This window comes from Nerophis ophidion, linkage group LG14, assembly GCF_033978795.1.
Source record: "Nerophis ophidion isolate RoL-2023_Sa linkage group LG14, RoL_Noph_v1.0, whole genome shotgun sequence".
In the NCBI taxonomy this organism is placed as follows: domain Eukaryota; kingdom Metazoa; phylum Chordata; class Actinopteri; order Syngnathiformes; family Syngnathidae; genus Nerophis; species Nerophis ophidion.
In genome coordinates, this window is record NC_084624.1 from 20917259 (window position 1) to 20944465 (window position 27207).

At 40.0% G+C, this 27207-nt stretch overlaps 1 protein-coding gene across 1 annotated transcript in view; it reads left to right on the forward strand.

Annotated features, from left to right (window-relative positions):
- gpc1b (glypican 1b) overlaps window positions 1-27207 on the forward strand; it is a 250772-nt gene that overhangs the window by 164623 nt on the left and 58942 nt on the right. The window contains exons 3-4 of the mRNA XM_061920096.1: window positions 9087-9314; window positions 9388-9551. Of these exons, the coding sequence (XP_061776080.1) occupies window positions 9087-9314; window positions 9388-9551 (392 nt within the window). The remainder of the gene's footprint in view (window positions 1-9086; window positions 9315-9387; window positions 9552-27207) is intronic.

Sequence of the window (27207 nt, forward strand, 5' to 3'; positions counted from 1 at the left end):
CACAGGAGACCATCTCAAGCAGAGGCGGATCAGCAGCATAGAGATGTCCCCAACCGATACAGGCGAACGGTCCATCCTGGGTCCCGACGAGCGGTCCATCCTGGGTCTCGACAGTACTTCATCCATGGTCATCGGACCGGACCCCCTCCACAAGGGAGGGGTGGACATAGGAGAAAGAAAAGAAGCGGCAGATCAACTGGTCTAAAAAGGAGTTCTATTTAAAGGCTAGAGTATACAGATGAGTTTTAAGGTGAGACTTAAATGCTTCTACTGAGGTAGCATCTCGAACTGTTACCGGGAGGGCATTCCAGAGTACTGGAGCCCAAACGGAAAACGCTCTATAGCCCGCAGACTTCTTTTTGGGCTCTAGGAGTCACTAACCATTCAGCATTAATGGTGCCTTCACAGATGTGTAAGTTACCCATGCCTTGGGCACTAATACACCCCTATTCCATCCCAGATGCTGGCTTTTCAACTTTGCGCCTAGAACAGTCCAGATGGTTCTTTTCCTCTTTGGTCTGGAGGACACAATGTTCCCAGTTTCCAAAAACAATTTGAAATGTGGACTCGTCAGACCACAGAACACTGACATAAACAGGGGCGTCCGTGATAACGTTGCTTGGATGACAACATATGTTGCTCCAAAACCTGTATGGACCATTCAGCATTAATGGTGCCTTCACAGATGTGTAAGTTACCCATGCCTTGGGCACTAATGCACCCCCATACCATTACAGATGCTGGCTTTTGAAATTTGGGCCTATAACAATCCGGATGGTTATTTTCCTCTTTGTTCCAGAGGACACCACATCCACAGTTTCCAAATATAATTTGAAATGTGGACTCGTCAGGCCACAGAACACTTTTCCAATTTGAATCAGTCCATCCTAGATGAGCTCGGTCCCAGCCAAGCCGGCGGCCTTCAAGGATAGTGGGTTTGGCTTTGCATAGTAGGGTTTTAACTTGCACTTACAGATGTAGCGACCAACTGTAGTTACTGACAGTGGTTTTATGAAGTGTTCCTGAGCCTATGTGGTGATATCCTTTACACACTGATGTCGGTTTTTGATGCAGTACTGCCTGAAGGATCAAAGGTCCGTAATATCATCGCTTACGTGCAGTGATTTCTCCAGATTCGTAGATGGTAAAATCCCTAAATTCCTTGCAATAGCTCGTTGAGAAATGTTCTAAAACTGTTCAACAATTTGCTTACAAATTGGTGAGCCTTGCCCCATCCTTGTTTATGAATTACTTAGCTTTTCATGGAAGCTGTTTTTATACCCAATCATGGCACCCACCTGTTCCCAATTAGTCTGCACACCTGTGGGTTGTTCCAAATAAGTGTTTGATGAGCATTCCTCAACTTTATCAGTATGTATTGCCACCTTTCCCAACTTCTTTGTCACGTGTTGCTGGCATCAAATTCTAAAGTTAATGATTATTTGGAGAAAAAAAAATGTTTATCAGTTTGAACATCAAATATGTTGTCTTTGTAGCATATTCAACTGAATATGGGTTGAAAATGATTTGCAAATCATTGTATTCCGTTTATATTTACATCTAACAAAATTTCCCAACTCATATGGAAACAGGGTTTGTATAATGATGCCCCACTAAAGTTCCTGCATTTTGAAAGCTTGTTTTGTTCTTCTTTCTTTCAAGTTCGTTGTCATAGAAACACAAGGAATAAAAAATAAACAAGTAGTTTTAGGAACCCCCCCCTAAAGTGTGTTCAACCAATCAGCGATGGACAGCACAGCCTGACCCTGAAAAGGTTCCTGGACACTTGGAAAAGTCCCACCTCGCTAGTAGGAACTCCGGAAGGTTCCTAAAGAACTAAATCTACCCGGTTAGTTTATGATGGAGGAACTTAAAGTGGGAAAGTTCCTGAAAAAGTTCCCACAGTGGAAAAGGGCCTTGAATTTTATTGCAAAAATCAGCAACAAAATTCTGAGTCTTTGTAAAACTGTTTTGAAATAATTCAATGATCATTTGGGTACAAAATAATACATCGTGATGTATACGGTTGTTACAGGAGGTTGCAATAGACATTTTAGGCCTTGCAATTCATTTTATTATTTTAAAATGTTCGAGAAAGTTTAAACTGTCCAACTTTGTTTATGATGAAGAGAAAAGAACAACGTGCATTAGTCTTTGGGAGCGCATCCGGAACATTTTCAGAATGTACATTAAGTGCATATCAAATTGTGAATAATTAAGTTAGAACTTTATGAATGGAAATAAAATCCATTTATGGCCATGATGCCCATCACTAGTGCTTAGCAATCCTTTTTGCTTGTAAAGTCATATTTGTCTGAATGAAACCTGCTACAGCCATCATGTCCAGTGGGCATTAACATCAATGCTTTGCCCTCTGAAGTCTGGTGTTGTAGAAAACACACGCGCTCCTCTGCATGTTCCTGTCTTGCACCCACGTCAGATGGTTGAGTGACAGGTGGGGTCAAGGGGCAAGCAGAGTGCACGTCCTCAAGCCACAGGATGCAAAAAGGAGTGGCTCTATATGTCAGAGTGTTTGTCTCACCAAATGATGTAAGATCAGTAATAACTGTGCTGTAATGACAGTGCAAACTTTGATAACTGTGTTGTAATAACAGTAATAACTGTGATAACTGTGCTGTAATAACAGTAATAACTGTGATGTAATAACTGTAATAACTGTGATAACTCTGATGTAATGACAATGCAAACTTTGATAACTGTGTTGTAATAACAGTAATAACTGTGAAGTAATAACAGTAATAACTCTGATGTAATAACTGTAATAACTGTGATAACTGTGATGTAATGACAGTGCAAACTTTGATAACTGTGTTGTAATAACAGTAATAACTGATAACTGTGCTGTAATAACAGTAATAACTGTGATTTAATACCAGTAATAACGGTGCTGTAATAACTGTGATAACTGTGCTGTAACAACAGTAATAACTGATAACTGTGCTTTAATAACAGTAATAAGTGTGATGTAATAATGCTAATAACCGTGCTGTAATAACAGATATAGCTGTAATAACTGATGTAATAACAGTAATAAGTGTTATAAAAAAAACTGTGCTGTAATAACAGTAATAACCTTGAAAACTGAGCTGTAACAACAGTAATAACTGTGATGTAATAACTGTGATAACTGTGCTGTAATAACAGATATAACTGTGATAACTGATGTAATAACAGTAATAACTGTTATGAAAAACTGTGATGTAATAACAGTAATAACCTTGAAAACGGTGATGTAATAACTGTAATAAACGTGCTGTAATAACAGTAATAACTGTGATGTGATAACTGTGCTTTAATAACTATGCTGTAATAACTGTGATAACTGTGCTGTAATAACAGTAATAACTGTGATGTAATAACTGTGATAACTGTGCTGTAATAACAGTAATAACTGTGATGTAATAACTGTGATAACCGTGCTGTAATAACAGTAATAACTGTGATGTGATAACTGTGCTGTAATAACTATGCTGTAATAACTGTCATGACTGTGCTTTCATAACAGTAATAACCGTGATGCAATAGCTGTGATAACTGTGCTGTAATAACAGTAATAACTGTGATAATTGATATAAAAACAGTTATAACTGTTATTAAAAACTGTGCTGTAATAACTGTAATAACTTTGATAGCTATGATGTAATAATTGTGATAACTGTTATGTAATAACAGTAATAACTGTGATAACTGTTATGTAATAACAGTAATAACCTTGAAAACTGTGATGTAATAACTGTAATAAATGTGCTGTAATAACAGTAATAACTGTGATGTGATAACTGTGCTGTAATAACTATGCTGTAATAACTGTGATAACTGTGCTGTAATAACAGTAATAACTGTGATGTAATAACTGTGATAACTGTGCTGTAATAACAGTAATAACTGTGATATAATAACTGTGATAACCGTGCTGTAATAACAGTAATAACTGTGATGTGATAACTGTGCTGTAATAACTATGCTGTAATAACTGTCATGACTGTGCTTTCATAACAGTAATAACTGTGATGTAATAACTGTGATAACTGTGCTGTAATAACTGTCATGACTGTGATAATTGATATAAAAACAGTAATAACTGTTATAAAAACTGCGCTGTAATAACAGTAATAACTTTGATAACTATGATGTAATAACAGTAATAACTGTGATAACTGTTTTGCAATAACAGTAATAATTGTGATAACTCTGCTTTCATAACAGTAATAACTGTGATAACTGTGCTGTAACAACTGTAATAACTGTGCTGTAATAACTGCAATAAGTGTGATGTAATAACTGTGCTGTAATGACTGTGCTTTCATAACAGTAATAACTGTGTTGTAAAAACAGTAATAACTGTGATAACTGTGCTGTAAAAACAGTAATAACTGTGATAACTGTGATGTATTAACAGTAATAACTGTGATGTAATAACGGTGATAACTATGCTGTAATAACAGTAATAACTGATTATTGTGATGTGATAACAGTAATAACTGTGATAACTGATATGTGATAACTGTGTTATAAAAACATTAATAACTGTGCTGTAATAACACTAATAACTGTGATAACAGTGCTGCAATAACTGTGCTTTCATAACAGTAATAACTGTGATAACTCTGATGTAATAACTGTGATAACTGTGCTGTAATAACAGTAATAACTTTGATAACTGTGCTGTAATGACAGTAATGACTGTGATAACTGATGTAATAACAGTAATAACTGTTATGAAAACTGTGCTGTAATAACGGTAATAACTTTGATAACTGTGATGTAATAACAGTTATAACTGTGATGTGATAACAGTTATAACTGTGATAACTGTTTTGTAATAACAGTAATATTTTTTATAACTGTGCTGTAGTAACAGTAATATACTACTACTATACCAGTACCGGTATACCTAATCGTGATAATACATTTGATGAGACATGCCAGCCAATTTGACAGCAACAAGCAAACAAACGTGTCCTCAATGCAATGTATTGTGCTCGCTAGCGGCTAATGTCCCTCCACAGTGCAAATCCACTTCTAAGTCAGTAATTATGGCCTCCAGGGCGGCACATAAAGTTCCATCCCTCACGTTAGCCCTGTAGGTCGAGCAATAGCTAATCATGCTACAATACACAACAAAGGAGGATACGCAAAACGCAAGCTAGACCTCCTGAATGTAAACAAAGGTTGGCAGATCTATACAAATGTCGGTAATAACGACGATTTGTTTTTACTTTCGAAACATCTTTCTTTGTTTGTGCTAGTGTTTACAAGGAAAGGAAGTAACTCCCTGGACACATGACAAGCAGACGTCTTCTCTTTTTCTGGCCAAAAGTGGTATTTTTTTAGGTTTCCCTGTAAAACTGCTAACTCTGCTGCTCTGAAGGGCACCGCGGTGAGCCGGCTTCTTCGAGCTAACCACGCTCGCAAGCCCAGTTCAACAGAGTGCAGCCCACATTTGCTGACTTGTCCATACTTTCTGGTGCTTCAAGGCTAGCTGGGAGCTTTAAGTCAAAGGTAACGCGCTAACTGGCGTGTCCATGCTTTCTACAAAACCCAAAAGCAGTGAAGTTGTCCCGTTGTGTAAATGGTAAATATAAACAGAAATCAATGATTTGCAAATCATGTTCAACTTCTATTCAACTGAATAGACTGCAAAGACAAGATACTTAATGTTTACACTGAGAAACTTTGTTCCATCCATCCATTTTCTACCCTTTTGGGGTCGCGGGGGGCGCTGGCGCCTATCTCAGCTACAATCGGGCGAAAAGCAGCGTACACCTTGGACAAGTCGCCACCTCATCGCAGGAGAAACTTTGTTATTATTTGTAAATAATCATTAACTTTGAATTTAATGGCAGTAACACTTTGCAAAAAAGTTGTCACAGGGGCATTCTTACCACTGCGTTACATGGCCTTTCCTTTTAAAAACACTCAGTAAACGTTTGGGAACTGAGGAGACACATTTTGGAAGTGGAAATCTTTCCCATTCCTGCATGATGTACAGCTTAAGTTGTTGAACAGTCTCCCTTCTGCTAATTTATGCTTCATATTGCATCAAACATTTTCAATGGGCGACGGGTCTGGACTACAGGCAAGCCAGTCTAGTACCCACACTCTTTTACTACTAAGCCACGCTGTTGAAACACGTGGCTTGGCATTGTCTTGCTGAAATAAGCAGGGGCGTCCATGATAACGTTGCTTGGATGGCAACATATGTGCTCCAAAACCTGTATCTACCTTTCAGCATTAATGGTGCCTTCTTAGATGTGAAAGTTACCTATGCCTTGGACACTAATACACCCCTATTCCATCCCAGATGCTGGCTTTTCAACTTTGCGCCTAGAACAGTCCAGATGGTTCTTTTCCTCTTTGGTCTGGAGGACACAATGTTCCCAGTTTCCAAAAACAATTTGAAATGTGGACTCGTCAGACCACAGAACACCTTTTCGCTTTGCATCAGTCCATTTTAGATGAGCTCGGGCCCAGCGAAGCGTTTGTGGGTGTTGTTGATAATTGGCTTTTGTTTTGCATAGCAGAGTTTTAACTTGCAATTCCAGATGTAGCAACCAACTGTAGTTACTGGCAGTGGTTTTCTGAAGCGTTCTTAAGCCCATGTGGTGATATCATTTACACACTGATGTCGCTTTTTGATGCAGTACCGCCTGAGGGATCCAAGGTTTGTAATATCATCGCTTACGTGCAGTGATTTCTCCAGATTCTCTGAACCTTTTGATTATATTACGGCCCGTAGATGGTGAAATCCCGAAATTCTTTGCAATAGCTGGTTGAGAAATATTGTTCTCAAACTGTTTGCTCAGGCATTTGTTGACAAAGTGGTGACCCTCACCCCATCCTTGTTTGTGAACGACTGAGCATTTCATGGAAATTGCACTTAAATACCCAATAATGGGACCCACCTGTTCCCAACTAGCCTGTTCACCTGTAGGATGTTTCACAAAAGTGTTTGATAATCATTCCTCAACTTTGTCAGTCTTTTTTGCCACTTGTGTTGTTATGCACGGCAGACGGAAGGAGGCGACACCACGGCAGTACTGTGGTTTAACAGGTTTATTTAAACCTTTGATGAGTGTATAGGATGTGTATGCTACTTCAAGTGAACGTGTGAGGACGATGTGCTGAATTAACAATATGAATGTTACCAGGGGTTGTTTGTGTTGGATGAATCCTTCGTCGAAGCATGGAGGCAGTCTGTGGGGAGGCAAAAAGTCGAGGGTTGGAGAGAGGCAACAATGTCTCTGTCCGAGCAGTGGTCGAGGATCGGGGAAGGTAGTCAGAAATCCGGATGGAAGTCGAGAAGCAATACTCGATCACAGGAGACGGGGAAGACACAAGGAACATAGGAAGGGGAACAGAGAAGACAAGCAATGAACGAGGGAGGGATGTCAGACATGATGCTTACACACTGCTGGTTTTGTAAAAAGAAATAAAAGGCAGACTTGTCATTTTACTTGTCATAATGATCTGGCAGCAGCCAGCGTCATCTCACAAGACCCTCGAGTGCCTTGGATGTCAATCAAGTGACCATAGTGACGTCTTGGTGAATATTGATTATCATTCATTTTTAGGTCCATTTTGTTAATGTCTGGCTGGTGATGGACTGACACACCCTGCACCATCCACCGCTAGCTCACCAACCACATACTGGAAACCCCTGCTTTAAAGGCCTACTGAAATGAGATTTTCTTATTTAAACGGGGATAGCAGGTCCATTCTATGTGTCATACTTGATCATTTCACGATATTGCCATATTTTTGCTGAAAGGATTTATTAGAGAACATCCACAATAAAGTTTGCAACTTTCGGTGCTTAGAGAAAAGCCCTGCCTCTACTGGTAGTCACAGACGATGACGTCACATGTTTGATGGCTCCTCACATATTCAAATTGTTTTTAACGAGAGCCTATAACAAAAAGTGCTATTCGGACCGAGAAAACGACAATTTCCCCATTTATTTGAGCGAGGATGAAAGATTTGTGTTTGAGGATATTGATAGCGACGGATTAGAAAAAAAAACTTAAAAAAAAAATTGCGATTGTTTTGGGACGGATTCTGATGTTTTTAGACACATTTGCTAGGATACTTCTGGGAAATCCCTTATCTTTCTATTGTGTTGCTAGTGTTTTAGTGAGTTTAATAGTACCTGTTAGTCGGAAGGGTGTCTCCACGGGTGTCTTGACGCACAGTGTCTCAGGGGAGTCGACAGCAGCTTTATGGACGGCACAAGCTCAGCTTTTCTCCGGTAAGAACTGACTTTTCAACCACAATTTTCTCACGGAAACCTGCTGGTTGACATTTGGTCGGGATCCATGTTCTCTTGACCGCGCTCTGATCCATAGGAAAGTTTTACCTCCAGGAATTTTGAACAAGGTGTGTTTGTGTGGCTAAAGGCTAAAGCTTCCCAACTCCATCTTTCTACTTTGACTTCTCCAATATTAATTGAACACATTGCAAAAGATTCAGCAACACAGATGTCCAAAAAACTGTATAATTATGCTGTTAAAGCAGACGACTTTTAGCTGTGTGTGTGTGCAGCGCTCATACTTCCTAAAAACGTGTGACGTCTTGCGTACACGTCATCATTACACGACGTTTCGAAGACGAAACTCCTGGGAAATTTAAAATTGTAACTTAGTAAACTAAAAAGGACGTATTGGCATGTGTTGCAATGTTAATATTTCATCCTTGATATATAAACTATCAGACTGCGTGGTGGGTAGTAGTGGGTTTTTGTAGGCCTTTAAGTGACGATAGAGCCAGAATGCTGCAGCAACATCAAAACTAAGTTAACAGACATGGGGGTTTTCAGCATAAATCAATGACCCCAAATGGACAATTGTTTTGGTTTCAGTTTACTAATGCAGGGCAAGGCAGGAGTGTTTTTTCGGGAGTCGGAGAACAGGACAGTGGATTTCACAAGGCTGCTTAGATAATGCAGAAGGGTCAGGATGGACTTAGCATTTGAAAGATGTTATGTAAGCAATTGCTTCAGGCCTTGCAGATACGGGCAACTCCTTCCTTATTTGGACAACGGGTTAACAGCTCTACTTTCCTTATAGGTTATTTCCTGGAGTTGCTGAACAGCTCTGCCGTCGCACTACAGGAGACGTTCACCTCCACCTGGGGCTTGTTCTACCTTCAGAATTCCCAAGTTTTCACCGACCTCTACACAGATTTGAGGCTCTACTGTCGCGGCTCCAACATCAACCTGGAAGAAGCGCTGAATGAGTTCTGGGGCCGACTTTTAGAAAAAATCTTCTTCCACGCAAACAGGCAGTATTCCATAGGTAAACTTTTCAAAAGATGGAATGTTTCCTGGACTAAAGCAACGTTGGTGTTAATTGATCTCGTTAACAACAGGGGACGACTACCTGGAGTGCGTATCCAAACAGCTGGAGACGCTTCGCCCTTTCGGGGAGACACCTCGTGATCTCAAGTTGAAGGTCACTCGCACATTTGTGGCCGCCCGGTCTTTTGTCCAAGGACTGGTCGTCAGTGGGGAAGTGGTCCGCAAAGTATCCCAAGTAAGTTCTTGTTGTTCCCCTTCATTTTCTACTCTCTATCCCCTCCTACTCCAGTCAAAGACTGAATATATCCATTTCATAAAGTCAAATAAGCAGATATGATCATCTACATCCTCCTCCAACCTCCACGGACAAAGCTTCGAACAATGGGAGACCGGGCTTTCTGCTCTGCTGCTCCCAGTCTGTGGAATGCTCTCCCTGACCACCTGAGGGCACCTCAGACTGTGGATGCTTTTAAAAAAGGCTTAAAAACCCATCTTTTTAAAAAAGCCTTTCTATAGACATGCATGCTGGTTGTAGCTTTTGGGCTGTTTCTAGTTTTATATTTTATTTATTTTTATTATTACTATTTTTTACACTGTGGCACTTTGAGGTTGTTTGCTCAACGTAAAGTGCTTTTTACAAATAAAATCTATTATTATTATTATTACTAGACAAGACATGTTTAAAATAAGTACGATAATAAGTGTTCCAATGAGGGATGTTTACACTGTACCGGTATTTTTTGGTACCGGTTCCTAATTGGGTCGGTCCAGGAAGACCGTTAAGATTATAGGCTAATGATATGGCTGTCGTTATGTTTTCTATCCAGCTGATCATATGAAATTATGACACAATGTCACATTCAGTTCAAGTGCTGCTGCTACACATTAAAAACCTACTCTGTGGCCTAGTGGTTAGAGTGTCCGCCCTGAGATCGGTAGGTTGGGAGTTCAAAACCCGGCCGAGTCATACCAAAGGCTATAAAAATGGGACCCATTACCTCCCTGCTTGGCACTCAGCATGAAGGGTTGGAATTGGGGGTTAAATCCCCAAAAATTATTCCCGGGCGCGGCACCGCTGCTCCCCACTGCTCCCCTCACCTCCCAGGGGGTGATCAAGGGTGATAAGTCAAACGCAGAGAATAATTTCGCCACACCAAGAGTGTGTGTGACAATCATTAGTACTTTAACTTTAAAAAGACAGGTAAGATAAGCAGTGTAAAGTACTCACAAATAAGGAAGCAACACCATACAAAAGTTTGTAGCACAACAATACTTCGCTCTAGTCCTCAAAGTCACGTACGCTAAGAAAAGTTAGTTACAGTTTGAAGTGAAAGCGCGACTCACGACCACCGCTACCGTCGATCATCCGTCCTCTAAAGTTCTAAACCATCCAGTAATGCACAGGCCAATATTAATCCACTCAAAAAAGGTTACCATTTTAAAAAATCACTCTTGTCTTTTTATTTACATAATACAGGCTCAACAGAGACATACATTTTCCAACTTTCAGTTGGCTTTCCGTCCGTCGCTCAATTAGGTCCGTGTACAACATTAACACTAATACCTTTTCCTAACATGTTAATTAATTTTATTGACTTATATATTTGATATGGGAGATCCCTTAAAAAGCCTGTGCTCTGCCCGTGAATACCATACATTAGGGCTGGGCGATATGGCCTTTTTTTAATATTTCAATATTTTCAGGCCATGTCAGGATACACGATATACAGTGGGGCAAAAACATATTTAGTCAGCCACCGATTGTGCAAGTTCTCCCACTTAAAATGATGACAGAGTTCTGTAATTGTCATCATAGGTACACTTCAACTTTGAGAGACAGAATGTGAAAAAAAAATCCAGGAATTCACATTATAGGAATTTTAAAGAATTTATTTGTAAATTATGGTGGAAAATAAGTATGTGGTCACTTCAAACAAGGAAGATCTCTGTCTCTCACAGACATGTAACTTCTTCTTTAAGAAGCTCTTCTGTCCCCCACTCGTTACTTGTATAAATGGCACTTGTTTGAGCTCGTTATCTGTATAAAAGACACCTGTCCACAGCTTCAAACAGTCAGACTCCAAACTCCAATATGCCCAAGACCAAAGAGCTGTCGAAGGACACCAGAAAAACAATTGTAGACCTGCACCAGACTGGGAAGAGTGAATCTACAATAGGCAAGCAGCTTGGTGTGAAAAAATCAACTTTGGGAGCAATTATCAGAAAATGCATACAAGACCACTGATAATCTCCCTCGATCTGGGGCTCCACGCAAGATTTCATCCCTTGGGGTCAAAATGATTATGAGAAAACAGTGAGCAAAAATCCCAGAACCACAAGGGGGGACCTGGTGAACGACCTGCAGAGAACTAGGACCGAAGTAACAAAGGTTACCATCAGTAACACACTACGCCGACAGGGAATCGAATCTGGCAGTGCCAGACGTGTCCCCCTGCTTAAGCTAGTGCATGTCAAGGCCCGTCTGAAGTTTGCCAGAGAGCACATGGATGATACAGCATAGGATTGGGAGAATGTCATGTGGTCAGATGAAACCAAAATAGGACTTTTTGGTATTAACTCAACTCGTCGTGTTTGGAGGAAGAAAAATACTGAGTTGCATCTCAAGAACACTACACCTACTGTAAAGCATGGGGGTGGAAACATCATGCTTTGGGGCTGTTTTTCTGCTAAGGGAACAGGACGATTGATCCGTGTTAAGGAAAGAATGAATGGGGCCATGTATTGTGAGATGTTGAGCCAAAACCTCCTTCCATCAGAGGTTTGAATGGTTGACCAACTTCTTATTTTCCACCATAATTTACAAATAAATACTTTAAAATTCCTACAATGTGAAATCTGGATTTTTTTTTTCACATTCCGTCTCTCACAGTTGAAATGTACCTATGATGAAAATTACAGACCTCTGTCATCATTTTAAGTGGGAGAACTTGCACAATCAGTGGCTGACTAAATACTTTTTTACCCCACTGTATATCTCAATATTTTTGCCTTAGTCCTGAATTAAAACTTGATACAGCAGTATGATGATTCTATGTGTCTACATTAGAACATTCTTGTTCATACTGCATTATTATATGTTCATTTTAAACTTTCATGCGCAGAGGGAAATCACGACTAAGTCAATTGACCAAAACTGTATTTATTAAACAATTATTAAGCAGTGGCACAAACATTCATGTCATTTCAGAAAGTACAAGATTGACAGAGACATTTTAAAAAAAGCTATGAGTGCACTTTTGTGCATGATGTCACTAAGATGACATATCAAAACAACACTATATTAAAGTGCACATTTTGTACAAAAAGCCACTACAATTGTTTAAGACAAATAAATTGTACTTTTGTGCATGATGTCACACAAGATATTTCGATAACTGTTAAATAAAAATGAGCTGCATAATAGGAAATCAAATCGGTATGTGGTAGGTTACTGCAGACGTTATCTCCTCATCTAGTTCACTATTTTTTTTATACGGTGTTGATGTGGAAATTGTTGCTTGGGCATTTTGTTGGCGTGGAACCGAATGGAGCTGTTGACATGCGGACTAGGCACTCTTCATTCTCTAGCAGGTGACTTTTCAAATGATGCTACATATTAGCAGTAATGCTACTTTTTGTAGCGACGCTTTTGCCCCACACTTGACAAATTACGGTAGTCTGTTCGACATATTCCCCTTTGAAGCCAAACCACCGGCAGATGATGGTTTGGCTGCTGTTTTTCTTGGGAATTAATTATTCCTTCATTTGTTACCAGATTTGCACCTTCTTTCTCTCGTATTACCACTCGTACCACAGCTAACCTTACCATGCTGTTACCTCGCTGCTCCACGAGGGCGTATACGTATGTGACGTATGTAAAAAGATGCGCTTGCTGTCTGTGAGAAGGAGAGACAACAAAGAGTGGGATAAGCTTGTAATGTAATGCCCGCAGCTAAAAGCAATTGCGTGAGAACGTATACTCGAATATCACAATATAGTCATTTTCTATATTGCATAGAGACAAACCTACAATACATCGAGTATGTCGATATGTTGCCCAGCCCTACCATACATATATATATATATATATATATATATATATATATATATATATATATATATATATATATATATATATATATATATATATATATATATATATATATATTATTTAACTTTATTATTTATTACATTATTACTATTATTTTAAATATTATTAAAGGGACTAGCAGTAGGAAAATAATGGCTGGCTATACAGAGTGCAATTGTAACAAATAGAAAAATAGTGATGGATTTGTGTGGTCTTTTCAAGATAACTGTTCAATTCTTCATATGGTTTTTTTCATCATTTTCTTTTTTTTTTCATTCTTAAAGCAATGTGAATTGTAGATGATCTCTACTTATACAGTGGGCTATTTTATATTATCCATTCTAAGTTCCATGTCGTTCTCTGATGTGTGTTTTATTGACCATTCATTGTGGGCCACAATAACCTGTTGGCCAAAATGAATTGCCCCATGAGGGATTATGAAAGTTTTTTTATTTTTTATTTATTGATTTTGAATTGAATGACGAGACGACAATAGCGTTGCAATGTACACGTAGTTGACTTAAAAAGCAGGGGTTGATGAGATGCTTTCCTTCTGTGAGATGTTGCATGATTTTGCTTGCGTACAACCTCTTGTACTTATAAAAATGCAAATCAAAAAAATATTTTTTTACATCTTTATTTACACAAATTACAGTAGTACTGATAAGGGTACCAATTAATAATGAATAACGATATACATCCCTAATCCTAGGTAATATTTGTATTCTTGTCCTCATACCATTACTGTCATATTTCATGCAGCTGTGATTATACAGTGGTTGTTTTCCGAGCCTGCATACCGTCTCTTTTTATTGTTGTTACTGAAAATGACTCAAAGCCTTATAAACATTTTACTGATGCCTAATCTCTGCCACAGATGATATTTTCTGCTCACAAGCTTATTTATGTGTCGCAGTATCCGTTTTTATGTCTCTATAATACAATCACTACGTGGCTTTAAATCAGGGGTTCCCAAGCCTATCCCTGCCGACCAAAACTGGGCCATTAGTGGCGCCAACGCAGACTGTAGGGCCCTTAGAAAACTAAGGGTGGGGTCAACAGTACTGTCATATTGTTATTGTATTTATGTATTAAATGAGTACATTTTGTATATCACAGTATTCAGTTACCAATACAGGATTTGTTTTTACTGCTATTATGTATCATCATCTTCTATAAGCTAGAAAGTTGCCTGCTAACTAACCAACAGACAAACATAACGACTCAGCAAACACAAAATGTATTTTTTAGCTTTCCTAATAATTTATCCTCAGGGTGACATTCTGGTTGTATGTAGCAGGGTCTCCCCCAGATTGCCTCTATATACTGTATGTACGGGTGAGGGGTGGCTAGGGGCCTGGTCAGTATGACATAATCATATTTATGATATCATGATTAATTTCATTAGCAATGATATATATATATATATATATATATATATATATATATATATATATATATATATATATATATATATATATATATATATATATATATATATATATATATAAATATATGTATAAATATATATATATATATATATATTCTTAAATAGGCTGAACAATGTTGTATGTACCGTATTTTTCGGACTATAAGTCGCAGTTTTTTTCATAGTTTGGCCGGGGGTGCAACACATACTCCGGAGCGATTTATGTGTGAAATTATTAGATTAGATTAGATTAGATTAGATTAGATTAGATTAGATTAGATCAGATAGTACTTTATTTATTCCTTCAGGACAGTCCCTTCAGGAAAATAAAAATATTAAAGAAAATAGAATATTAAAATAAAATAAAATGAAAAAAATCGGTCTAAGCCTGGGCCCCTGGAGAGGGGGTCCAGACTGAGGCCAAGGGAAAAAAACAACAACAACTCATAGCCATAGTACACATCCCTCATTGACACATTAACGTAAAATATCAAACAATATTATTTATCTCATTCGCGGAAGAGACGAAGAAAATGTCAGCAATCGTCACATACACGTCAAACAATAAGAATTCGGTGGGGGAGGGTCATTGCAGAAATGCATTGTGGGTCATGGAATGCTAACTGATATATGCTATATGCTACTGCCATAGCTATTAAAATGGATCATTTCATCGTTGGCGGTAACTTATAAAAACTGAGAAGGGTTGAACAAAAATGGCACCGTAAAGGAGATCATGTACTGCAGATTACAAGCTGAACGTAGTGAAATATGCAGCAGAAAACGACAAGAGGAAGCGGCGCATACCTTTGGAGTTGGCAGAGTTGTTTAGAAGCGACATCTAGGAAGAAGATTTCATCGGATTTATCGATTAGGGGTGACAGATTGTTTGGTAAACGTATAACAAGTTCTATATGTTATAGTTATTTGAATGACTCTTACCATAACATGTTACGTTAACATACCAGGCACCTTCTCAGTTGGTTATTCAGCCTGTTGTTCACTATTCTTTATTTATTTTAAATTGCCTTTCAAATGTCTATGCTAGGTGTTGGGTTTTATCAAATAAATTTCCCCAAGAAATGTGACTTATACTCCAGTGCGACTTATGTATGTTTTTTCCCTTCTTTATTATGCATTTTCGGCCAGTGCGACGTATACTCCGGAGCGATTTATAATCCGAAAAATGCGGCATATTCAGAAACAATTCTGTGTTATTAGTTATAAGTATATGTATATATGTATCTTATGTCATATTGTTTTGCTTTGTATTTCATTTGTTGCTGCTTTTTTTTAAAATGCAACACAGGCTACATTTTATTCTGGCCTCCCTGATTGTGGGAATTTAGTTCGCAAATATGTAAACAGTCTTGAATTAGCGAGGAAAAAATAAATTGATACTCTCTACAGTGAAGTCCCTGTAAAACTAAGCATACAAAGTACCTCAATGTACACATTAAGTGCACATACATATACGAATCATGTTAAATTAATAATACAGTTTAAAATAAACTGGGGGAAAAAAACAATACAACTAATCAGGATGAAGGTTGTCTCTCATGCTTGATGCTAACGTACAATTGACCAATCACAGCGCATATACAGTCATGATCAAAAGTTTACGTACACTTGTGAAGGACATTATGTCATGGCTGTCTTGAGTTTTCAATAATTTCTACAACTCTTATTTGGACAAAGATAAGACCTTCTGGAGGAAAGTTCTGTGGTCAGATTACTCAGCAACATGTTTGGAGGAAGAAAGGTGAGGACTTTTACCCCAGGAACACCAGCCCTACCATCAAGTATGGTGGTGGTAGTATTATGCTCTGGGCCTGTTTGGCTGCCAATGAAACTGGTGCTTTACAGAGAGTAAATGGGACAATAAAAAAGGAGGATTACCTCTAAATTCTTCAGGACAACCTAAAATCATCAGCCCGGAGGTTGGGTCTCTGGCGCAGTTGGGTGTTCCAACAGGACAATGATCACAAACACACGTCAACAGTGGTAAAGGAATGGCCAAATCAAACTAGAGTTAATGTTTTGGAATGGTCTTCCCAAAGTCCTGACTTAAACATGTGGACAATGCTGAAGAAACAAGTTCATGTCAGAAAACCAACACATTTAGCTGAAGTGCACCAATTTTTTCAAGAGGAGTGGTCAAAAATTTAACCAGAAGCTTGTGAATGGCTACCAAAAGCGCCTTATTGCAGTGAAACTTGCCAAGGGACATGTAACCAAATATTAACATTGCTGTATGTATACTTTTGACCCAGCAGATTTGCTCACATTTTCAGTAGACCCATAATAAATTCATAAAAGAACCAAACTTGATGAATTTTTTTTGTGACCAACAAGTATGTGCTCCAATTACTCCATCACAAAAAAATAAGAGTTGTAGAAACTTTTGAGTTAAAAATCCCCACACATTCAGGGGGTTGTCCCACACAAGAATGTTAAAACGGAGGTTAGAAGACGCACACGGCGTACAGTTAGACGTTATAGTAATAGTAATAGTTATGTCAAAACTAGCGTTTTCACACGCTTGAAAAAAAATGCATGAATTTACTTGAAATGCCAACTCCGTGCTGCTGACAGGCGATTAAGATACACATTTTATTTTTGAAACAAAGCATAGAGGAAAACTTTTTTGTATTTGAGTTGTTTTTCAATTGAAAAGTGGCCAATAGTATGTAAATAATAGACTATATACAGTATATACATTCATACAATATATTACTTAAATTTGTTTTCATGTTTAAAAAAAAAGCCTTTATTTTTAAGGTGATGTGCTTTTATTTTGCCGTGGCGGTGGCCTGTGTCGTCTTTAAAAATTAAAACTAACTTTGCACAGCACTTTATACCTTAATACTGTATATACTGTCGCATGTGAATACACAAAATACATTTAAAGGCCTACTTTCTTACGGGGAACTCTGCTCCATTATACAAACTTGTCGGTTTAAAGGCCTACTGAAACCCACTACTACCGACCACGCAGTCTGATAGTTTATATATCAATGATGAAATATTAACATTGCAACACATGCCAATACGGCCTTTTTAGTTTACTAAATTACAATTTTAAATTTCCCGGGAGTTTCTTGTTGAAAATGTTGTATAATGATGACGTGTACGTGTGACGTCACGGACTGTAAGGAAATATTAGCGCTGCGCACACACTCAGCTAAACGTCGTCTGCTTTAACCGCATAATTACACAGTATTTTGGACATATGTGTTGCTGAATCTTTTGCAATTTGTTCAATTAATAATGGAGAAGTCAAATTAGAAAGATGTAGCTAGGAAGCTTTAGCCTTTAGCCACACAAACACACGGTGACTCCTTGTTTAAAGTTCCCGGAGGTGAAGCTTTACTATAAATCAGAGCGGTCAAGCGAACATGGATCCCGACCAAATGTCAACCAGCAGTTTTCGGTGAGAAAATTGTGGTAAAAAGTCGCCACTTACCAGAGATCAGCTGAGTTTGTGCCGTCCATACAGCTGCCGTCGACTTCCATCAGACACTGGCCTCAAGACACCCGTGGACAAACCCCTCCAACTATTAAGTACTATTTAACTCACTAAAACACTGGCAACACAATAAAAAGATAAGGGATTTTCCAGAATTATCCTAGTAAATGTGTCTAAAAACATCTGAATCCGTCCCAATGCAATCGCTTTTTTTTTTTACTTGATTGTTGATTTTTTTTCTAGCCCTTCGCTATCAATATCCTCAAACACGAAGCTTTCATCCTCGCTCAAATTAATGGGTAAATTGTTGTTTTCTCGGTCCGAATAGTTCTTTTTGTTGGAGGCTCCCATTAAAAACAATGTGAGGATGTGAGGAGCCTTCACACGAGTGACGTAATCGTCTGCGACTTCCGGTAAAGGCAAGGCTTTTCTGTTAGCGACCAAAAGTTGCGAACTTTATCGTGGATGTTCTCTACTAAATCCTTTCAGCGAAAATATGGCAATATCGCGAAATGATCAAGTATGACACATAGAATGGACCTGCTATCCCCGTTTAAATAAGAAAATCTCATTTCAGTAGGCTTTTAATTGTTATTCTTTAATTCTCACAACTGAGTCAATAAGGTCATTTTAGTGTAACGCATCGCTCTAAGTTTATCCAAGGACATAATGTCAAGTTTTCATCTTAATCTATTATTCTTGGTTTTCCTCTGGGTTGAGTACTTGGTACCCTACCATATTTTTTTTTCACTTTGGTGTCTGCTTTTACTGCTACGCTAAGAACACTGTACATTGCCACAAAGCCCTCCTAAACAACATGAATTCTTAATTGTTATCATAATAAACTAACCCATTGATTGTTTGATGAGGCTGGTGTACAACTCCTCGTTGATTTATTGCGTCTTGAATTAAATAAGAAAAATATCGCACGCGACATGGCCGAAACCAGCATGATTCAAATAGTGTGCTATCCAAAGAGGTAGAACAGGGCTATACGACTACATCATGAAGTCAATAGTCAAAGGTCTTGGGGGCTGGTCATTGAAATTTGGATGTTTCATCAGAAAGTGCCTCCGCAAATTATATTTCTTTGAGGCTTAGTTTACTTAAAGGCCTACTGAAATGAGATTTTCTTATTTAAACGGGGATAGCAGGTCCATTCTATGTGTCATACTTGATCATTTCACGATATTGCCATATTTTTGCTGAAAGGATTTTGTAGAGAACATCCACGCTTCACGGTGGGAGAGGGGTTAGTGCGTCTGCCTCACAATACGAAGTTCCTGCAGTCTTGGGTTCAAATCCAGGCTCGGGATCTTTCTGTGTGTAGTTTGCATGTTCTCCCCGTGAATGCGTGGGTTCCCTCGGGGTACTCCGGCTTCCTCCCACTTCCAAAGACATGCACCTGGGGATAGGTTGATTGGCAACACTAAATTGGCCCTAGTGTGTGAATGTGAGTGTGAATGTTGTCTGTCTATCTGTGTTGGCCCTGCGATGAGGTGGCGACTTGTCCAGGGTGTACCCTGCCTTCCGCCCGATTGTAGCTGAGATAGGCGCCAGCGCCCCCCGCGACCCCGAAAGGGAATAAGCGGTAGAAAATGGATGGAAAAAAAAAATGGCATCCACGATAAAGTTTGCAACTTTCGGTGCTAACAGAAAAGCCCTGCCTCTACCGGAAGTCGCAGACGATGACGTCACATGTTGATGGCTCCTCACATATTCACATTGATTTTAATGGGAGCCTCCAACAAAAAGTCCCAGTCCCCATTAATTTGAGCGAGGATGAAAGATTTGTGTTTAAGGATATTGATAGCGACGGACTAGAAAATAAGAAAGAAAAAAAAGTAAAAAAAAACTAAACGCGATTGCATTGGGACAGATTCAGATGTTTTTAGACACTTACGAGGATAATTCTGGGAAATCCCTTATCTTTCTATTGTGTTGCTAGTGTTTTAGTGAGTTTAATATTACCTGATAGTCGGAGGTGTGTCGCCACGGGTGTCTTGACGCTAGTGTCTCAGGGGAGTCCAAGGCAGCTGTACGGACGGCACAAGCTCAGCTTTTCTCCGGTAAGAAGCGACTTTTTAACCACAATTTTCTCACCGAAACCGGCTGGTTGACATTCGGTTGGGATCCATGTTCGCTTGACCGCGCTCTGATCGATAGTAAAGTTTCACCTCCGGGAATTTTGAACAAGGAATCACCGTGTGTTTGTGTGGCTAAAAGCTAAAGCTTCCCAACTCCATCTTTCTACTTTGACTTCTCCAATATTAATTGAACAAATTGCAAAAGATTCAGCAACACAGATGTCCAAAATACTGTATAATTATGCGGTTAAAGCTGACGACTTTTAGCTGTGTGTGTGTGCAGCGCTCATACTTCCTAAAAACCCGTGACATCTTGCGTACACGTCATCATTACACAACGTTTTCAAGACGAAACTCCCGGGAAATTTAAAATTGCAATTTAGTAAACTAAAAAGGCCATATTGGCATGTGTTGCAATGTTAATTTTTCATCATTGATATATAAACTATCAGACTGCGTTGCGTGGTGGGTAGTAGTGGGTTTCAGTAGGCCTTTTATTACAAAGTAAACACATCACCTTTTATACTGCACAGTCAATAAAATAATTATTCTGCCCTGGCTACTCAATTCCAGCGGGTGCAGTGAGATGACAGTATGAAGAAACAGAAGCTCCAGAAGTTTTGTTGGTGATTGATGTTCCTTATTTTGAATTGTTATTCTTTCTCAGTTTAATTTATTTTTCATGTAAGACTTAAAACATAAACATTACAAAAGTATAACGTCCATTTAGGGTCGGCATGGCATAGTGGGTAGAGCGGCTGTGCCAGAAACCTGAGGGTTGCAGGTTCGCTCCCCACCTATTAACATCCAAGTCGCTGCCGTCGTGTCTTTGGGAAGGACACTTCACCCTTGCCCCTGGTGCCGCTCACACTGGTGAATGAATGATAGGTGTTGGTCGGAGGGGCCGTAGGCGCACACTGGCAGCCACGCTTCCGTCAGTCTACCCAGGGCAGCTGTGGCAACAGATGTTCATTACCACCACCAGATGTGAATTAATTAATGGTTCCCGCTTCTCTGTGAGCGCTTTGAGTATCTAATAATAGAAAAGCGCAAAACTTGCAGATGCGAAGGAGGTCGCTCCAATCGCCCCCCGTGTCATGCTTGTTAATCTGGTTTTATGTTTGATCATGTTTTGTTTTGTTTTCTGGACTCTTGTTCCGTTTTGCACTTCCTAGTTTGTTTTTGTTACTATGACAACTCATTGATTTTCACCCTTCCCTCCTAGTCACGCCCCGTCCCTCAGCTCTCACACCTGTTTCTAGTTACCACAGCCACTATTTATGTCATTTGCTTTCTGTTCATCGTCCTGGGAACTTTGCCTGCATTTTGCGATTGCTTACATTCCTATTTGCTGTGCATACTGCCAAACTTTCACGCCTTGCAACGCAGCTAACCATTTTGACCACGTCACGTAAGATTTTTGTATCTTTTGCCTCAGTGCTAGTTTTTGGTTTATCGATTATCTATGATAGTATCTTTTGTTTATTCATAGTTCATTCATGCCATCGTGCAAGTGTTTTTGTTTCCTGTTCTTAGCCAAGTTTTGTACCTCCTCGTGAGCGCCCTGAGTTTGCTTATCTTTGTATTTAGTGTTTAAATAAATAACCATGTACTCGCATCCACGCCTGACTCATTCCACATCATCTCTGCATCGAAGAAGCAAAACCAATCCATGTCCAGGTGTGACGACACCCTGTTAGATAGTTCGATTATGCGAGGGAAGTCGCCCCCAGCGAGATAGTCCGATTGTGCGCAGGAGGTTACCCCAGTCACCCCCTACGAGATTTTCCGATTGTGCGCAGGAGGTTACCCCAGTCCCCCCCTACGAGATTGTCCGATTGTGCCAAGGAGGTCGCCCCAGTGACCCCCTGCGAGATAGTCCATTTGTGAGATAGTTCGATTATGACGCTCCATCATGCCATCAGACTTGGGGTTATAGGCAGTGGTGCGCGTAGCAACTGGCAGAGTCTAATTGAAGAGGGAACACCCTGGGGCCCCACGCCACCCATGGGAACCTTTTTGTTTTTGTATTTCAAGCAACTGGCAGAGTCTAATTGAAGGGGAAACACCCTGGGGCCCCACGCTGCCCATGGGAACCTCCGGGCCACATCCAGATCGTCTATGATCACCCTCCGGAGTGGCCGACAAACCTGGGACCGCCCATGGGAACTTCTGGGCCACTCCAGAATGTCAATTACCACCCTCCGGAAGGGGCGACAAATCTGGAACCCGCCCACGGGAACGTTAAGGGCACTGACGGGTCCGACATGCTCTGCACTGCTCACACCACCGTCGGATGTCTCTCCGCATGAAGGGCCAGTAGTAAGATTCCCGGGAACGCCTCCACAACCAGCCGACCCACGTCCGCAGCAAAAACCTCCAAGCTCTCCGCCGGAGTACGCACACGCGCCGACAGGCTGGCCCCGAAGCGGTCCATTAATTGTTTTTGTCCAAAAGCTTCCCCCAGTCTCTCTTCAATGAGACGAGTCGAGAGACTTCTCACCAGTTCCTCATTGCAGCTGCGGCCGGCCCCCGCCGTCGCACTAACGGCTACTTCCAACTGCCTCGCACCAGCTGACAAACTCTGGCTCCTGTCGCCGGTGAAGGGAGCGGTTAAAAAAAAAAAAGTCCATCTTCGACACCCATGCCGTGTGAGTGTCCGTCAAACAGCGCCTGGCCCGGGCCCATAAAGGTCCTCGTCACCACACCACGTGTCCGCAAAATAGCCAAGAAGCTTAGCAGCTAACTATACACGTGCAGCTAATTGGAAACTCACGAGTCTCGTGTAACGCTTTCTTCTTTTTATTTCAACACAGCAGATAAAATCCTACCGCTGCTACCAATGTAGCCGAGTGTCTTGGGTTCGCATATTTTGTGTACTTATATAATAAAATAATAAACGGGAGTCATGAGAGCAGATCCGGTCTCCACCATTTCTTTAATGTTCTCTCCTTTACACATAGTGTCAGCGCACCTTCTTCAACAACCCACCTTTATAGACCTCTTACGTCACAGCCCTACAGCAACTCTGGAGGGACAAAACCCCTCCTCCTTACCTAACATGTCTCTGATAACTTGGGACACCCTGAACTGTTTGTTACATTATTATTGTGTATTTTACACAAGTAAAATAGGTTTAGTTTTAATCCATTCACACAACTACATATGTTTACACATATTGAAATTGAACATCTATAGTACATCAAACATCCCCCTCTACTGGTCAAATTTGGTGCTACATGTATTAAACAAGCTTTCATCGCCCAGTTACTCTTAAACCAAAAAACAACACGACCAGGAATACACAAGACAATTTTAATACAAAAAAAATATATATCTTCACGCACAATATCTACTTACAAATGTTTGAGCAACATTGGTGATGAAGATTACACTTCTGGATTTCAATCATTGTTGCTTCTTGTCTGGATCAACGTCGCTTTTATTGTTCCAACAGGAGCAGGTCTTCAGGGCAGAACATTCATATTTTGTTATCCAGTCGTGAACAAAAGTCAGTTTTCGTAATTATTTTCATAGTTTTTTCAGGTTGAATGAGTAGTCTTCTTCTACTCACCCACTGCTGCTTCATCGTGACACAATCCTCGCCGTTGCCCCCTGTGGAGTGGTGGGAGTACTGCACACATGATCAGCCCTTGTTTGAATGGTTTCATCAAAACTATTTGACTGATGTCCGCTGGGCCCGAATGTGTACATCATACTTGCCAACCCTCCCGGATTTAAGCACTTCTCTCGAAAACCTCCCGGGACAAATTTTCTCCCGAAAATCTCCCAAAATTCAGACGGACCTGGAGGCCACGCCCACTCCAGCTCCATGAGAACCTGACTCAATGTTGTGACCCTCTTAAACAGGACAATACTGCCATTTACTGTACATAGAATAGAATATCTGTTCTGAAGCCCACAGTAAAGAGATGTAACGTCATCACGTCGCCTAGTTATTGACTCCAACCCAATATATTACACCGTCGACGAGCAAAATGAAGAAATACGCTTGCAAGTTCCAGAACGATTGGAAACAAGAATTTCAGTTTATCCAGGAGAGTTCGAAGGGGAATGGGTATGTTGCCTGTAAATTTTGTAGAACAGACTTCTGCATTGAACACGGTGAACGGATATACTCAGCCATGAACGGTCAGCAAAGCACAAAGCGTCCGCAGCGCAGCATCGTTCACAACATAGTATTATGGCTCACCTAGCAAAATGGAGACCCGATGGCGTATCTTATGCTGAGACAAAGATGGCTATGCTGATAGCTTGAAGCAACATCCCGTTCTCATTTGCGGATGTCTACAAGAAATCCGTGAAGGATGTTCCCGGATTCAGAGATCGCTTGCCAATACGGAAATGGCAGAACAAAGGTTACTCAAATAGTGAAAGGTAAGTGTTGTTGTTGTTTTTTAGTAACCAGCAAGCACAGTACATTTAGTAGAACAACTGTGTTTTTTTATTGTGTATTTGATAGGTGCCGTCTGAAATTCAACTATTTATTTTATTTATATATATAGTAAAATAAATATATATAGCTAGAATTCACTTAAAGTCAAGTATTTCATACATATATATATATAAATATATATACATGTAATATATATGAAATACTCAAGTTGGTGAATTATACGCCACCCCTCTTAACCACGCCCCCACCCCAACCACGCCCCCCAACCACACCTCTGCCCCACCCCCGACCACGCCTCCCCACCCGAAATCAGAGATCTCAAGGTTGGTAAGTAAGGTGTACACCGAACATGGCATGAGCTACGATTAGTTAGGTTCCACTCAGTCTTCCAGCCTTATTCCACAAATGACAATACTGACATTAAAGCAGGAGTTTGAGATAATTCAGGGTGACATTCTTCCGTAGTTGGAAAGTAACAGTTTCCCCCATAGTAGAATGAAATGGAGTCACTTCTTTTACATAACTCAAAAGCAGTGAAGTTTTCACGTTGTGTAAATGGTAAATAAAAACAGAAAATAATTATTTGCAAATCCTTTTCAACTTATATTCGATTGAATAGACTACAAAGACAAGATGTTTGTTGTTCAGACTAAGAGACTTCATTTTTTTGCAAAGAATCATTAACTTAGAATTCAATGGCAGCAACACATTGCAAAAAAGTTGTCAGAGGGGTATTTTTACCACTGTGTTACATGGCCTTTCCTTTTAACAACACTCAGTAAACGTTTGGCAACTGAGGAGACACATTTTTGAAGTGAAGTTCTTTCCCATTCTTACTTGATGTACAGCTTAAGTTAGGCTTCATATTGCATCACACATTTTCAATGGGAGACAGGTGTCCATGAAAAAGACGTTGTTTGGATGGCAACATACGTTGCTCCAAAACCTGTATGTGCCTTTCAGCATTAATGGTACCTTCACCTTTCAGCATTAATGGTACCTTCACAGATGTGTAAGTTACCCATGTCTTGGGCACTAATACACCCCCAAACCATCACAGATGCTGGCTTTTCAACTTTGTACCTACAACAATCCGGATGGTTCTTTTCCTCTTTGGTCCGGAGGACTCCACTCCCACAATCTCCAAAAACAATTTGAAATATGGACTTGTCGGACCACAGAACACTTTTCTACTTTGCATAATTCCATCTTAGATGAGCTCGGGTCCAGCGAAGGGTTTCTGGGTGTTGTTGATAAATGGTTTTGGCTTTGCATAATAGAGTTTTAACTTACACTTACAGATGTAGTGACCAACTGTAATTACTGACATTGGTTTTCTGAAGTGTTCCTGAGCCCATGTGGTGATGGCCTTTACACACTGATGTCGCTTTTTGATGCAGTACCGCCTGAGGAATCCAAGGTCCCTAATATCATCGCTTACATGCAGTGATTTCTCGAGATTCTCAGAACCTTTTGATGGTATTTTGGACCGTAGATGGTGAAATCCCTAGCTGGTTGAGAAATGTTGTTCTTAAACTGTTGGACAATTTGCTCAGGAACTTGTTGACAAAGTGGTGACCCCCGCCTCATCCTTGGTTGTGAATGACTGAACATTTCATGAAAGCTGCTTTTATACCCAATCATGGCACCCACCTGTTCCCAATTAGCCTGTACACCTGTGGGATGTTACAAATAAGTGTTTGATGAGCATTCCTTAACTTTCTCAGTTTTTTTTGCCACTTGTCACAGCTTTTTTGAAACATGTTGCAAATGAGTTATATTTGCAAAAAATAACAAAGTTTTCCAGTTCCGATTTTTAGTATCTTGTCTTTGCAGTCTATTGAATTGAATATAAGTTGAAAAGGATTTGCAAATCATTGTATTCTGTATTTTTGTTTGCCATTTACACAACGTGTTAACTTCACTGGTTTTGGGGTTTGTTGTTAACTTTTCGTGTACTTTCTTCCAGCGGTCCGTTGACAAATACTAGCCAGTACCGAAAAGGCTTCTTAAAACCTCAACTTTTACAAATAGAGCCCCAACTCTTAACCCTCCAGAGAATATTGATATATGAATGTTTCAAAGTAGGCTGCTTGCAAAAATCTGGGGTTTGTTATAAGAAAGACGGATGTGCACACATGTACACCCTGTGTTACTCATCCGGATCAATGTTGGTGGAAACGAGCGGCTCGGTAAAGTACGGCCCCCGGCTCAGGGGAGTCATCCCTCGCAACACCACTTAATGTGAACTCCCCTACTGAAGAATGTCTCTCGGGTCCACGGTGAGAGTTAATATCTCCTGAGAAAAATAATGTCCGCCATGTATAAGAAAGGAGAGAGGTTGCAATCAGAACAAGGCCAAGAAATCATTTTGGCTCGTAGAACTAGAGGAGGCCAGT